General features: G+C 36.5%; 1 protein-coding gene across 10 annotated transcripts in view; it reads left to right on the forward strand.

Moving 5' to 3' along the window:
• Positions 1 to 16,261, forward strand: part of AMPD3 (adenosine monophosphate deaminase 3) — a 47,806-nt gene that overhangs the window by 13,274 nt on the left and 18,271 nt on the right. For all 10 annotated transcript variants that reach the window (XM_087950941.1, XM_087950943.1, XM_087950940.1 and 7 more), the window contains 3 exons: positions 379 to 508; positions 13,486 to 13,680; positions 13,958 to 14,089. In XM_087950941.1, the coding sequence (XP_087807067.1) occupies positions 379 to 508; positions 13,486 to 13,680; positions 13,958 to 14,089 (457 nt within the window). The remainder of the gene's footprint in view (positions 1 to 378; positions 509 to 13,485; positions 13,681 to 13,957; positions 14,090 to 16,261) is intronic.

Genomic DNA, 16,261 nt, shown 5'->3' on the forward strand with positions numbered 1-16,261 from the left:
AATGACCCATTGAATGAGAAACAGTTGTTCTAGTGTGAAGTAGTACATTTTTAACCTGAAATGGAATGCTTCACATTAAAACAGTTCTAGTTCAAAGTTGTTTGGACCAGGGCTCCTCTGGGCATGTCAAAAATATAAGATGGTTCACACAACTGTGAAATCACTCCTTCCCCCCCCTTTTTATATACAGGGGACACATATTAAAAAGGACTTGTTTCACTTGTGTGCTCACAACTGTCTTATTTACATTTTTACCCCCTACTGCAGAGGTGCCTGAGCAGTATTAATCCCCAGCAGATATCTGTTATTTAGTGTAAAATGATTCTTTTCTATATAATATAAAAGTATAATCAATCAATTATGGTTCATCTTTCACAGGAAGACATATTGCCATAAGCGGCTTAACTTTCTAGGATCTAAGTTTGGATTACATGAAATGCTAAATGAAATGTCTGAACTAAAAGAACTGAAGATTAACCCCCATCGAGATTTTTATAATGTGAGAAAGGTAAGTGAAAGGTTATGCAACTCTTCTTCTTCTTCTTCTTTACATCTAGTCTCCTCAATCATTGAAACTGTCTTGTTGTATATTGAAATATAGAGCATGTCAACATTTTCAACTTTCAATTTCCAATCATAAGCTGGGTGCTCAAAAGTTGCGACATGCCTTGTAAAGGTATTTTGGTTACTTTAATATAATTTAGATGTGCTTTTAACTACATAAATATCATAACTTTTTAACATTTTGTTTCTTTCAATGGTATGTCTTGTAATCAATCTCACTTCTTAAAACCATTTGGTTTATGGTAGCCATATCTAAAGTTTAAATCTGGTGGCAGGAACACAGGAGGGGTGGGATCAGGGGTGGGATTCTACCAGTTCGCACTTATTCGCTAGAATCGGTTGTTAACATTCTAAGCAGTTCGGAGAACCGGTTGTTAGAAGAAATTACTGGCCTAATCCTGTAGGGAAGGCAGGAAGGAAACATTCTGGTGTTACTTACAGAAACTGCCTCTCTGTTAACCCTTATTACATTCTTGGCAGGACTAGACTTCCTGTCTCAGGAACGTCTCGAGTTTCCCCCCCCTTCTTTTCTGGTACTTTGCTTGTGTGGAGTGACCATTCAAAGTTACAATGGCACTGAAAAAAGTGACTTATGACCATTTTTCACACTTACGACTGTTGCAGCATCCCCACAGTCTTGAGAGGCCAGGCGAGGAAATGTGTGCCTCAATGTGAGTGATATTGAGTTGGCCACACCCAGCCAATAATATGACCACCAAGCCATGTCCACCCAATCACATGACTACCAGGCCATGCCCACCACCTAAGCCACGCCCACAGAACTGGTTGTTAAAAAATTTGAATCCCACCCCTGGGTGGGATTCTCCTGGTTCAGACTGGTTCAGGCGAATGTCTTGTTCCAACGATCCGCTGTCTCCGATAAGCATGTGGGCCCGCCTGCCCCTGCTCTTTCCTGTGCTTTATGTCTTTTTGTTAGAGCACAGCTGATTCACACGGCAGAGCGCTTTGCTGTGCCTCAGCTGTTTTCTTCAGCTGCAGTTGAAGGTAAGTATTAGCTTTTTAAAATGCGGAGTGCACGCTCACCGAATCGATTGTTATACCGGTTGTCGCACCCCTGAACACAGGTTTTGAATTGAAGGAACAGAACACTAAGGATTTATAACTTCAATTTTTTTCAGCTAGTTTAAGAGTGTAACTGAGGTGAAAGTTTGGAATATGCAGTAGCACAACATTGAAAGCAAATGTGCTTATCTGAAAGATCTGTAGAAAGTCTGCTGTAATGCAGACCTTTGCATGTGAGAGATCTAGAGTGAGCAATTGATACTTTAATTCCAATTTTACTTTTGTGTAATACAGAAGTCATAATTACTAGTATCTTTGGGATGAAGTGGAAGTTTTTAATGTTCTTATTCAGTACAGTGTAATATATATTTAGACATCTTAAATGTCTTTTTTCAATTTATTTTGTCATCTTATTTACTTAGACATTTTTTTTTCAATTTATTCAAAATTTTATAACTCAAAAAAATGGGACACTTTTTGTAGAGAATAAATTTATTATATAAATAAAATCGGCCTAGTGCATATTAAGATGTGAAATTGAAACATACTAAATAAACCAGTGAATAGAATATTAGTATTGGAAAAACCAGATTCAAATTCTTGTTTGACCAGTAACTTTTGTCCAGATTACATATTACATAGACAACATGGACTCCAAAGGAAACAATCCAATAAAATCCAGAAAGGTCTGAGGATTTTTTAAATACTCCCAATTCATTCTCTTCCTAGTTTTTAGCTGATCCTTGTTTGCAGATGGGCATTTTCTCATCCACTGGATACTCTCAGAATTGTTTTCTAGTAATAATTTCTAGCAATCTAACAAATACCTCACTGGGTCTAGTACAAGTAGTCCTTGACTTTTGACCCCATTTGAGCCCAACATTTATGTTGTTCAGTCAGACATTTTGTTAAGTGAGTTTTGCCCCATTTTACAACCTTTCTTACCATGGTTGTTAAGTGAATCACTGCAGCTGATAAGTTTGTAACACAGTTGTTAAGTGAATCTGGCTTCCCCATTGATTTTGCTTGTCAAACAATTGCAAAAGGCGATTACCTGATCTTGGGACACAGCAATGGTCATAAATATGAACCAGTTGCCAAGCATCTGAATTTTGATGACACAATCATGGGGCTGCTACAAAGGTCATAAGTGTGAAAAATGGTCATCAGACACTTTTTTCAGTGTCTTTTTTCAGTGTTTTTGTAATTTTGAATGGTCACTAAATGAACTGTTGTAAGTCAAAGACTACCTGTACTCAAGGAAGAGGATGGGAGATCATAGAAGGACTCCTGTTACGATTGAAAGGGTTGTAGGGTGTGTGAAAAGAATTGGTCTCTCTTTTACTTATATCAGTTCCCCCAGGTGGAACCTCTCCTCATTAGCTTTTTCAGGTTCCCTCTTGTATGAGATCTAGACAGAGAATTAGAGAACTAGCAACAGGTTTGCCTAATTTTTCTTCCTCTAGTCATTTCCCCATTTGATAGACTTCAGTAACTTAGGCCAAATCTAAAAAAAGATCTAGAAATCTAAAAAAAAAAAAAAAAAACCAGTCACAAGAGAAATAGTTGATATCAGTGGAGAAAGGGGAAGGTGCAAGGATAAGTAAAATAAAACATTCTATTCCATTACTTTTTATGCTTAATATATTTTTATATTTTATTTATATAAGATGAACAGAATTGCTGATTATGGTGGGGAGAAATAAAAGACTAAGGAAAATAAGCAAAAATATTTTTCTCCTCCAACAAGGAAGGATGGGAATAGTGAATTTTGCAGGCTCCAAAGGAGATTCTTCTATCTTAAAATATTTCTGTTAAGCCTCGTTCAGGAATGGCCCAGATGGTGTGCAGTTTCATGTGTATTCACTATCACAAGAGGCTAATAATGTTGAGCACAAGGATTGCATATGAGTAGAAGGGACAGAGTGACCTTGCTTGGGAAGGAATGATATAAACATTCCCTTCATAAGATTACTCTGAATTCTAGGAAGTCCTTTCTGTGACTGATGTACATGCAAGTTATAAGAAAAGCCCAGGATAAACTATCCATAAAACATCCAATAATCAACTACTCAACAAGTATTTCAGATTGTTGTATTGATCTAGAGTGTGTAGGTGTAACAGTTTTTCCCCAAAGAGTTGAAAGCAAAATAATACATCTAAAAATGTTATGTTATGAATTGTAATGCTATTGTTGAGCTCTTTCAGATTTCAAAACATTATTATTATAACATACAACAAGTACAAAATACAGGTAGTCCTCAACTTACAACCAGTAGTTTAGTGAATGTTTAGTAATGGCACTGAAAAAAGTGACTTAAGTGACCTGTTTTCATATTTATGACCACTGTAGCATCCCCTTGGACACATGATCAGTTTTCAGGCAGTTGGTAACTGGCATGTGCTTATGGCAGTTGCACTGTCTTGTGATCATGTGATCACCATTTGTAATCTTCCCAGCTGGCTTTGTCAGAAATCAGAAGTCAATTGGGGGAAGCCAGATTCACTTAATGACCACCCAGTTCACTTAACAACTGCAGTGATTCACTCAGCAACTGTGACAAAAAGATCATAAAATGGGGGAACATTTACCTAACATGTGCCTTGCTTAGCAACAGAAATTTTGGGCTTCAGTTATGGTCATAAATTGAGGATTACCTATAAAATAGCTGTTAGTTAAACCAATAATTAAAAATCTGATCCTGGAAAAGAGTGATTTGTACAGTATATTTGTGGCATCTCATTGCCTCAGAATTACTGTTACTTATAACTAGAGTTGCTGGTTGCTTTGTTTGCTTCTGTTGCTAACTTGGCAATATATGTCAAATGAATGGACATCTTTAGTCTTCAGAATCTACTCTGAAGGATTAGAGAACCTTTTAAATAAGAATAATAAGAATGTGATAGCTTTGTTATATTGATCAATGTAAATCTTTTACCATTGCTTGCTTTCTTGCTTGCTCCTTCCTTCCTTCCTTCCTTCCTTCCTTCCTTCCTTCCTTCCTTCCTTCCTTCATTCATTCCTTCCTTCCTTCCTTCCTTCATTCATTCCTTCATTCCTTCATTCCTTCATTCCTTCTAAAGCTAAGACAGTAGGTAGCCTGGGAGTTGGGATCTTACCTATCCTGTCATCCACTCCCAATTCAACGTGCTTCAGTTGGGGTCCAAGCCAGGTAGCAAAGCCAAATTTTCAGGTCCTTTGGAAGGCCAGGAGTGTGGGAGTGGACCTCATCTTCAGTGGGAGAATATTCCAGAGGGCAGAACCCATAGCAGAAAGGCTCTTCTCTTAGACCCTCACCCACCCATCTTCCACCCAAAATTCCTTGGTTGATGGGGATCCAAAGTAGATCTATTTCACTGACATGAGTGGGGACCCTTGCAACAAAGGACTTTAAAGGTAATGACCAAAACTTTGAATTCGACCCAGAAGGAAATTGGTAACCAGTGCAACTGTGTAACCGTGGTGTTACATGTGCCACATGAGGGATCTTCAGGATCTTCTGCATCACTGCATTCTGTACCAGTTGTAGCTTCTGAATAATCTTCAAGGGTAGCCCCATGTAGAGCACATTGCAGTAATTCAAACTGCGAGGTGGCTAGGGCATGACCGACTGCGCAGGGCCCCTCAATCCAGGAAAGGGAAAAATTGGTGTACAACGCAAAGTTGTGAAAAGGCTTTCCTAGCCATGCCTGCCACCTGCTCTTTGAACAGCAGTTGCGAGCCTAGGAGAATTCCCAGATCTGGGGTAATGCAATCTTTTCCAGAACTAAAGGTGATAAACCAAGAGCCCCCACCCCCAGGCCACATAAACCCACAGTCTTACAGGATTCAGCTAAAGCCTGCTTCTTCTCCATCCAGACCCCCACAACTTCCAGACACTGTGAGAGGGTAGCTGTAGAATCACTTGGCTCACCAGGAATGGAGATAAAAAAATTGGGATTAGGTATCAATGATACCTTATCCCATGGTGTTGGGTGATCTCATCCAGAGGTTTCATGTAGATGTTAAAAAGGAACAGAGAGAGCACCAATTCTTGCGGCACACCAGAAAGAAACAGTCATGTGTAGTGGACCTCTCATTCCCTATCAACACTGATTCAGAAGGAGCTGAAGAAAGCAGCTGAACCAGTGCAACACTGCACTGCCCAGCCAAAAACTTCATAGCTTGCTAAAAAGTTACCATACTTTTTCCATTATCCTGCCTCCCTGTATAATGCTGGCACTGAATAATCTTTTGGAAGTGCTTGACTGTTATGACCCCAAATGTTTAAAGCACAGTTCCTAAGTGGTGTTGCCAATAACCATAATACTCGGATTCGTTGTACAAAATGGGGGAGATTAGGGGAACTGATTTTGTGTAGTCCTGATAATATAATAGCACCCACAAATATCCAAAAAGATGTACTCTTCAGAAGGAAAAACAATCATCTCCAGGTACAGGAAGACACGTTTTGATTGAATCTTAGAAACAAAAATGGGAGCAAATCGGCGAGAAACAAATGATTGGCAAGATGGTGAGCTCTTCTTTGCTGAATATTCTCAATTCAATTTAGATTCCAGCTGTGACAGGTAGTTGGACTTGATAACTTAAATGACTCCTTCCAGCTCTGTGATTCAGTGACATTTGGAGAGCACTTGATTGCTTCCACCTATCCTGAAGCGTAGTTGATGAAATGAAATTACATGATTTTTTATTTGCTCCGGAGATAATTAACTTAGTTGCAGGGAAAATTAGTTTGAGCATGCAGTCAGGTAAATATAAGTTTTTCTTTGTGTAACAGTTACTGTTATCCAACCTAAGAATTTGAATGTTCAGTGTTGTTATTTATTTATGAATTATATTGACTATATACCTACCCATTTCACAATTGTGCCTCTGAGAGTGAAAAGATTTCCAACCAAGCAACAAAAGAACAAGTAATAATAAAGCAACCACAATTCAGTGTTAAATTAATTATGGGGAATATGTTCAAATCAAAGTTATTTTTGTATATTTGCCATGTTTCTTTAGTCTTCTATGAATGTTTATGTAGACTTTGGCCTTGCTTTCTAATTTGCATAGGAAAATCATAGATGAAAAGGAATATTGAGAATGCTTTTGTATCATGAACTTGAACTGACATCTGTGACAGATAACAGATAATCAGAGTTGGAAGGGACCTTGTGGGTCATCTAGTATAAACCCCCACCCAAGCGGGAGACTCTGCACCATTTCTGACAAATGGCAGTCCAATCTCTTCTTGAAAGTCTCAAGTTCTGCTTCTTGCCAGATTACATTAAAAAGATCTGATACATTTTATACTCTTAATGTGCTACGAATAGGGTTACCAGATATCCGAACAGGCAAACAAAGACACACTATCTTTATTAACATTTTAAAAAATGCATTTAGGCCAAAATGTATATGAAATTACCTTGTCCAGCATTAGAAAGACTGTTTTTTCAGTCGCAATATTTTTCTAGCAAATCTTTATTTTCAAGAACTACTGTGCTACTGATAATATGGAATTGATGATGACACAGTTTCCAAATTTCACAATAGAAATGTATGAGTTATGTGATCTATCAACTACAGTGATTTGAAGCAGCTAGATTAAAGCCAATTGCTGGAATCAGGAAATAAATAGCACAAGTCTAAGCTAAGTCTAAGTTGACTCTATCAATAGGTGAGGGAAAGAAAGAAGCAGGCAGTTGATAAGGTCACAATACACAATACTTGAGTTACGACCACAATTGAGCCCAAAGTTTCTGTTGTTAAGGAAGATAATTGTTAAGTAAGTTTTGTCCCATTTAATGACTTTTCTTGCCAATGTTGTTAAATAATCACTGCAGGTGATAACTTAATAACCTGGTTATTAAATAAATCTGGCTTCCCCATTGACTTTGCTTGTCAGAAGGTCACAAAAAGTGATCACATGGCCCTGGGACACAGCAAAGCTCATAAATATGAACTAGTTGCCAAACATCTGAATTTTGAACACATGGTCATGGGGATGCTGCAAAGGGCGTAACTATGAAAAATGGTCATAAGTCACATTTTTAGAGTCATTGTAACTTTGAACGGTCACAAAACAAGCTGTTGTAAGTCGAGGACTACCTGTACATAAACATTTGAATGATTACCTCAAGCATTTGGCAGGGTAGCATATGATCCCAGTGTCTTAGTTTCTGCACTCATTTCTTACAGGAAAGGAAACTGACATTGCAGGCCAGTTGATATTGCATGTTATCTTTGGAGAAAACTAGTAGTATTTACAGAGTAGAGGTTATATATTGGGATGAAGAGGGTAACCTTGACTGAAGCACCAGAAAGTCATCTATCACCACACTATGTAAACTGCTAGAGACAGATGATAGAATTACCGACTCTTCTAAATATAGAATATTTATCTATCTTGGTGACAGATTTAATACATGTGTGTACATAAAACTCTCAAGTGCCACCTCCCTCATCAGAATTTTGGAAGGTGTCAGAATTGTTTAGTATGCTGTAAACTTAGCAGTGCCTTTTAATTCAATGACTCTGTTGATGGAAGGAGCCAAAAGGAAGGATAGATGGGTGTCAAGGAGAAGAAAGTAAGAGGAAAAAAGAGAAATAACAGTGTATCAGATGTATTTAAGATTAACATGATAAAATGAACCCCTGCCCTACATTTTTATCCATACATATTAAAGTTATTATTTAGATCTGTACCTGTTTTTGCCTAAAAATTAAACTATAACTCAGTTATGATCCTATGCTAAAGTAAGAGCAGACATATGCCTTCAGTGTTTGTGCCAGTTTGATTTCAATAGCAAATAAAAGAAAAAGTAAGACAAATGATTAGAGAAATGTTGCCATCTTCAAGTTTTCAAATGAAATGGTGCATAATAGTTGTATGCTAATTAATTATCTATCTGGAGTACAAATCAGCTTTATGGGTTTTATTATTGCTTTCTTAAAATTTTAAGAGCTTTCATAAATATTTACTGATTTAGAACCTTAAATTATTACTCTGGATTAACATTTTACAGCACCAGAATCAAGATAATTGTGATACAGTCTTGAGAATTCTTTGGAAGTTAAAAAAGAAACATTTCTAAGAAAACTGTATACTGTTCAATCCTATTCATTTTAAAAATGATGAAAAACAAGCTGGAGTTGACCTTAACTCTGGGTGATATATCCAGGCAACAAGCGCAATTTCATATTTGCTTAGAAATATCAGAATAAACTCAAGATCTCAGTGTGTATATTCTGAACCCATACCTCTACAAATTAAAATTTAAATATACCCGGATTTAGTAGATTTAAAATCTTGATTTAAAAACATCATATGTGATGGACCAGATTTGCACAGCAATGTATATTGCTCTGCAAATTATGTAAATAATAAAAATGGATGAAAATTGTGTAATTTCTTATTTAGTGGATATTCATGAATAGCAGACACTCTTTCCCCAATTAGTTTATTAAAATGAGGTTTCACTGTATTCTTAACAATAAATGATTTACTACTGAAATCTGTAGATTTTCTGCTTAGCACAAATTGGCTAATATTGCTTCCCAAAAAGTATCCTAACACAATAAATGGCAAAGGAATATGTACACTCCAACAAAAAATGTTGGCTTTTTATATTGTTATTTTTTTTCAGATATCTTTACTTTTTAGTGTCTCTATACATAAGTGTTTTATATTGTTTTTAGTATGTATGCTGCCAGAATGATAATGGAGTCAGGCAGCCTATAATTGAAATAAATACATAAATAAATTGTGCATTCTAAGTGAAGATCGCAAAACATTTTATCTGGGTGCTAAAGTCATGGGAATTCATAGGAAGTATATAAAAAGATTTTGCTGTATATTGAGAAAAGAAAACCTTACTGTGAGTAGAATATAACTGAGGGATTTTTCTCAGACATTTAAAAAGCTTTAACAAATTAAAGTGGTCTTTCTACCACAAGTAGGAAAGGGTTATAACCATAAATAAATAAAGAATAAAGACGAGTAAAGAGTAAATAAATAAAGAACTTCAGTATTGCCCATCTAAGAGCATTTTGTTTTTTGAAGCCTTCGTTGAAAAGAAGGTGATGGAAGTCAGATTCTACAATTCCTTCTATCCTGCAAGGTCCCTGTGATCTCCTAATTTTGTGATAGTAGATTAGGGTACCTCCAGATCAATGGGAAAATATTATATGGAGAGGGAAAAATCTATCATATTTAATTCCCTATCCAAATTTGGCACATAAAATAAAAGTAGTGGGTAGTATCTTCCTAAATAGATATGCTCAATAAGTCATCGCTGGATGTCTCAATACATTCATAAACATGTAGCCTTTATTTGTATGTAATTGACTATAATATTCATACATACTGTAAAACAGTGTAATCTACCATTACATACAATTATGGAGTAGTTCACATACTTTTATACTTTGATTACAGAACCTGTGTTGGTTGCTAATTGCCCTGAAACTTCTCTTTTGTTTCATCTGAATGGTTCATTTACCCATGCAGTCATAAATGGATGGCATCTGCACTGTCTATGGCTCTTTTTCACCCAGTCCAATCACTGCTTCTGAATAACATTTTTAAAAAATGAACTTTCCTACTTTGCCTTATTACTGTGCTATGCTGATTTCAAACACAATTTCAAAGAACTGTGTTGGATCTTGCTCAAGCATAGCACCTCTCTGCTGTTCATTAAGACAGCTACATCTCCCCCCCCCCAGCTTCTTCATGTGCCCATTTTTTTTTAAAAAAAAAGCTGCTTTAATGAATCCCTTAAAGCAACACAATCATTTTTCAGGTTTTCAGAAGTCTGAAAAAGGGCATGGCTGACTTAATCAATAGCAGAGAAATGCTGAGTTCGCATGAGATCTGAAGCATCTTTCTGAATCATGATTGAAAGATGCCCAGCCTTAACACAGGCAATCTGAGACCACAGGAGCCATGTACAACCTCCTCAAACCTCCTCACAGCTTTTGGGGAAATTGTTGCCAACCCATAATTTTTAATGTAATCAAAGGGAAAATGAAAAGCACAGAATGTGGTAATGATATTGTGTTTAATTGAATTAAGTTCTTACATTTAGGTGTTCCTCCCCAAGGTTGACTCAGCTTTCCATCCTTTCAAGATCAGTAAAATGAGGACTGATTGTTAGGGGCAATATGCTCACTCTGCAAACTACTTACAGAGTAAGTGTTGTAAAGCACTATGAAGCGGTATATAAGTGCTATTGATATCGCTACTTTTAAGAGACTATTCATTGCTGCTGTTTTCTATCTTGGGACCTCATTTATACATGCAAAATAAGTATCTTTTTAAAGAGCAGTATTTTGAAGGGGCAACGAAAGGTATAATAGACAAAAACCTACTTGTGTTTCCAAAACATTTTTTGGATCAGGATGTGACTTACTAAATGTACTTTTGTCATTTTTGACTTTGACCGAGTTGATTAGTCAATGGAACAATCAAGACACTCAGTTTTGGTACAGTATTTGTACAATCAGCATTTGACTAGAGTAACAAACACATGTTTGCACGGTATAAATTTAATATGTATCTGTGGAAATTAATTCCCATATTGAATGTTTGTTTCCTTGTTTGATTGAACCACAATCTTCTGCTTGCATATTACAAATTTCTAAATGGCTGGTTAGGCATATATTGTCAACTGTAATTCATTTAGTACTCTCTTGCCATGTTCATTAAATAATGTTCCCCAAGGTATAAAAGAGCCATACTGAAGATTCTCACTTTGCTGAATTGAAGCATTGTTTTGATTCATAATGATTGTAGAAAATAAAATAGATATCCTCTTGAATAAATACCTCTTGCTTAAGCTTTTGTAGTTATGATTAAAGATCACAGAAAAAGCATGGAGGATGGAATGAAGTTGAAGGATTTTTTTTTATCATTGCAGAGGCTGAATTATTTTTGCAACTGAAATGAAATTAATAAGGATTGTTCAATTTCATCTATTCAGTGAAGAGCTTATTTGTCCTGATCTCCCATGATAGGAACTTCACCACAGTATATCATATCACCCTAAGTTCTTAATAATAATGTTTGTGAGTGGAAGAAAAATATGGCCTATTGCTTGAGCTAAAAAAAGACATCTCCTCTCGCTTCTGCAAATAGTCAGAATTGCAATTGCTTTGGGGAAGAATCTGATAACAATTTGGACTCTGCAGACATAGGAATTCTTTTCTATTTCAGTCCTCTCTTTTCTAGCTTGCACTCAATTCTCAAATCCTGCAGAAAGATTACAGATCTAACTGTATTTTTCTCTGTGACAGTAATATAAAGTTGGTTCATATAGATTTTAAAGGTGGAGAAAATATTAATCCCTGAGAAAATAAGACATATGGGATGTGTTTTAAAATACTAAATATTATTGAGTAAAAATCATTGAACAGCTTAACAGGTTAATCAAATGCATTGTTCTTTCATGACTTGGCTAACACTGTTGGCTGTGATTCAGATATGCTGAAAATAAGGGACTAAATTAAAATTGGCAGGAAAAGATATATACATGTCATGAGAAGAACTATTGAACAAAAATGTATAGGTAGCCAAATACAACTCCATGTAAATATATCTGGAAAATGGTTTATAAGTAAATGTATCTGATCATCATTAATCATTTAAAGGTAAAAATAAAGGTTTCCCCATCTAGTTCTGTCAAACTCTAGAGGGTGGTGCTCATCTCTGTTTCTTAGCTGAGGGAGCCAGCATTTTCCAAAGATATTTCCATGGTCATATGACTAGTATGACTATAAGCTGCACACAGAATGTTGTTACCTTCCTAATGAAGTAGTACCTATTGATCTACTTGCGTTTACATGCTTTTGAACTGCTAGGTGGGCAGCAGTACTTGGCTCTTGAACCTGGGCTATCGGCTTTCCAGCTGACAAGCTCAATGTCTTTAATCCCTGAGCCACTGCACCCTCTAATCATCATCTGATCTCTAGTTTTCAATAATTCCCATCTGCTGCTATGGATGCTGCTTTTGGCCACAATTCAAAAGTCCTTCAGAGCTACAAAGGAATAGATGAGGTGGAAAAGGCCCAGTTTCTTCTGTTAATGGACCAAAGATTGGAATAAAAGACAGGGTTCTATAACAGTGTTATTCACAAGGCTATTAAGTTTCACATTAAGTTTCACATCGAAACAGTAAGTAGGACTCTTATGTTATAATCGTTCTGTTCAAAGGCAGAATTGTTTACTGTTTAGAAATGCTTTCCAATCTTCCATTTTAATTTAGAAACTTTCTTATCCTAAAAGCTAAGAAATGTGTGATCCTTCACCAACACTCAAAGTGGACTGAATTGTGACATAATTCAGTTTGATTAGAGGACTAGTTTTGGGTGAATTCAAGATTATCTCTCTTACCTTAACCTAATGTCTGATATCTATGAAAATATGTTTTGTAGTATTACATTTACAGTAGCACATTAACAAACTGCAAGTAATTCTCAACTTATAGCCATTCATTTAGTGACTGTTGAAGTTACAGCAGCACTGAAAAAAGTGACTAATGACCATTTTTCACTCTTACAACTGTTGCAGCATCTCCATGGTCACATGATCAAAATTCGGACACCGACTCATGACATTTGGAATAGATTATGGGATTATGTGATCGATCACCTTTTGTGACTCTCAAACAAGCAGAGCCAATAGGGAAGCCAGATTCACTTAACAATGTGTTACTAACTTAATGACTGCAGTGATTCACTTAACATCTGTGGCAAGAAATGGGACAAAACTTACTTAACAATTATTTTCCTTAGCGATAGAAATTTGAGACTCAATTATTATCCGTAATGTCTTTAACTTAAGTTTGTGTCACAGAGATAGTAGTAAAATAGCTTCAGCTGAGGAAAATTGCTACTTTTTTTTATTATTTCAGGTTGATACCCACATCCATGCTGCTGCTTGCATGAATCAGAAACATCTACTGAGGTTCATTAAGCACACTTATCAAACGGAACCCAACAGGATAGTTGGGGAAAGAAAAGACAAGAAGCTGACTTTGAAGCAGGTGTTTGAAAGCCTACACATGGATCCCTATGACCTCACTGTAGACTCACTAGATGTCCATGCAGTAAGTTCATTTTAAATAAAGATCACATCAGAATAATTATCAAGGTTTCCTAAATTGCCCAACCATGGAAAGAGAAAGAAACTTTTGGTTGACAAACTCATGTTTTTACTGTGCTAGTTGTTATAGTCTGAACTCAAATTACCTTTTTGTAGATGCATATTTTGTATTTAAAAAAAACATATTATGAATATGTGAGTTACTGAAAGTAATATCCAGCGGTCAATAATATAAATCTAAAAATATAACAAATGTACATTTTAACCCCTGCTTTTCTTAGGATCGTCAGACATTTCACCGGTTTGATAAATTTAACTCCAAATACAATCCTGTAGGTGCAAGTGAGTTGAGGGACTTGTACTTGAAAACAGAAAACTATCTTGGTGGTGAATATTTTGCTCGGATGGTGAAGGTAAGCATCTTTTCAACCAATCATGCCTTAGCTTGAGTGTCTTTCAAGTTAATGTTGATTCCTGGTGACTGCCTAGCCCTAGACCAGGTGTGTCAAATTTGATTTCATTGGGGGCCGCATCAGGGCTGTGTTTGACCTTGTGTGGGCCAGGGTGGGTGTGGCCAACTCGACATCTCTTATGTCGAGCGCACCTATAGTGGCCCGAGTGTTCTGCCAGAGAAAACGGGCTCCCGAGCTCTGTTTTTGACTGTGACGGCTTCCTCCAACCCTGTGCCAGTGAAAATGAGCTCCATTTTCGCCAGCAGAGGCACCATGGGCTTGTCCTTCACTGTTTCCAGGGCAGCCCCTGGCCAGGTCTAAGCACCTTGCGGGCTGGATCTGGCCCTTGGGCCTTGAGTTTGACACCCCTGCCCTAGATACATCCCTGAACTCTTGGCAAGTTTTCCGGAAGTGACTTTCCATTGCCTTCTTCCTAGGGCTGAGAGAGCGTGAGCATTATATATTTATTTGTTCTGGTCCAAAGCCATCCAGTAAATCTAATTAGAATGTGAGTTCTTTTTGTAGAATAAAATCAGGAGATGTTACACCTGCTCTGAAAGATTTTAGGCCATGAAGTTACAATGGACAGAAAGCTCTGTAGGAACATGTCATCATGTAACCATTTTAAATAGGTTGCTAACAACCAAAGATATACACAATGAAACAAGAATTCAATTTATGTAGATATTTGTTTTTCTGAAGGCCCTTGTATTCCTTTTTGCTCAATCTAATGCCTTCATTAGATTTTCTTAACATACTGAGTTTCCTGAGTCTTTCCCAACTTTTCAGTATTGAATTGATTTGCCTGTGTAAAAACTCTAATGTGGGAGCTGCATTGGTTGCTAGTCAATTTCTGGATGAAATTCAAGTCTCAGATGTCACTTTTAAATCTTTCATAGTTCAAGGTTTTGTGGATATGTCTGAGATTGTCCGCCCTGGGTTGAATTTCTCCAGGAAAAGGAGACTCACTTACCCCTGAGAGGATGCCATCTTCAGGGACCCCATTGTTAAGCTTTTCCTATGATGGCTGTCCTACTCGGGAGCAGCTAGCCCTTGATATTTAAACCACTCCTTCCTGATAATATTTTCAAAGAGCTGTAAAAATGTACCTCTTTTGAAACACTTTGGACTCAAATGAAGACCATCTACCCCAGATATGTGGCATATCAGTTACTGTACATTCATTGTTTTTACTCTGCTATGCATTTGTTATTAACTGCTCAGAGTATTTATGAAGGAAGCAGTATAGAAACCAGAATAATAATTCATCCTAGATACTGGTCCATTGTTACAAGGCTTTGAAGCTTTATCTAATTCTTCCATTAGTGCTTTTTTAAAAATATATATATTTAAGTTTCATATATTTAGAACATTTAAAAAGAAACAAACAAATATATATGCATATATACATTTTGCAGCAGGTATTGAGCATTGGTTACATTTTTCTTTTCTTTTTTTCTTTTACCCCATAACATTGACGTGATCTACCTTGTTACAATACCCTCCTTGTTCTTTTAATGTTTTAATTTCACAGAATACTTTATAATTAAATGCACGTCCTTCATAGTTTCATAACTGATTCAGTTGTCAAATGGTGCTTTTTCTTTAACCAACATTCGTACCAACAGTTCCAAACTTTGTAGTATTCACTGTCTTTGTTGTTTTTTTAGTAATTTGGTTAGGCTGTCCATCTCTGCACACTCGTGAATTTTTTTAATGACCATCTCCTCTGAAGGGACAATAGACAGTTTCCAGTTTTGAGCATAACTTATTCTGGCTGCCGTTATAATGTGCAAGATTAAATATTGATATTTTTTTTTCTATTTTTGAGTCTATCATACCCAACAAAAAGGTTTTGGGTTCAAGTTTTACTTCTTGTTTAGTTATATTTAGAATCCAATTTTTGATATTTTTCCAAAACTTCTGAGCATATGGACATGTCCACCACATATGGAAGTATGTTCCCTGGATGCAGTTACACTTCCAACAGTTTGGGGAGAGATTCGGGAACATCTTAGCCAGTCTTGCAGGTGGCAAGTGCCAATGATACACCATTTTATAGAGATTCTCTTTGTACGAGGCTGACAAAGTTAGTTTGTAATTTATTTCCCAAATATGTTCCCACTTATCTAA

Source organism: Notechis scutatus, chromosome 1, assembly GCF_049901735.1.
Source record: "Notechis scutatus isolate UNSWTSFEM ecotype Mainland chromosome 1, rNotScu1.2, whole genome shotgun sequence".
Taxonomy (NCBI): Eukaryota; Metazoa; Chordata; class Lepidosauria; order Squamata; family Elapidae; genus Notechis; species Notechis scutatus.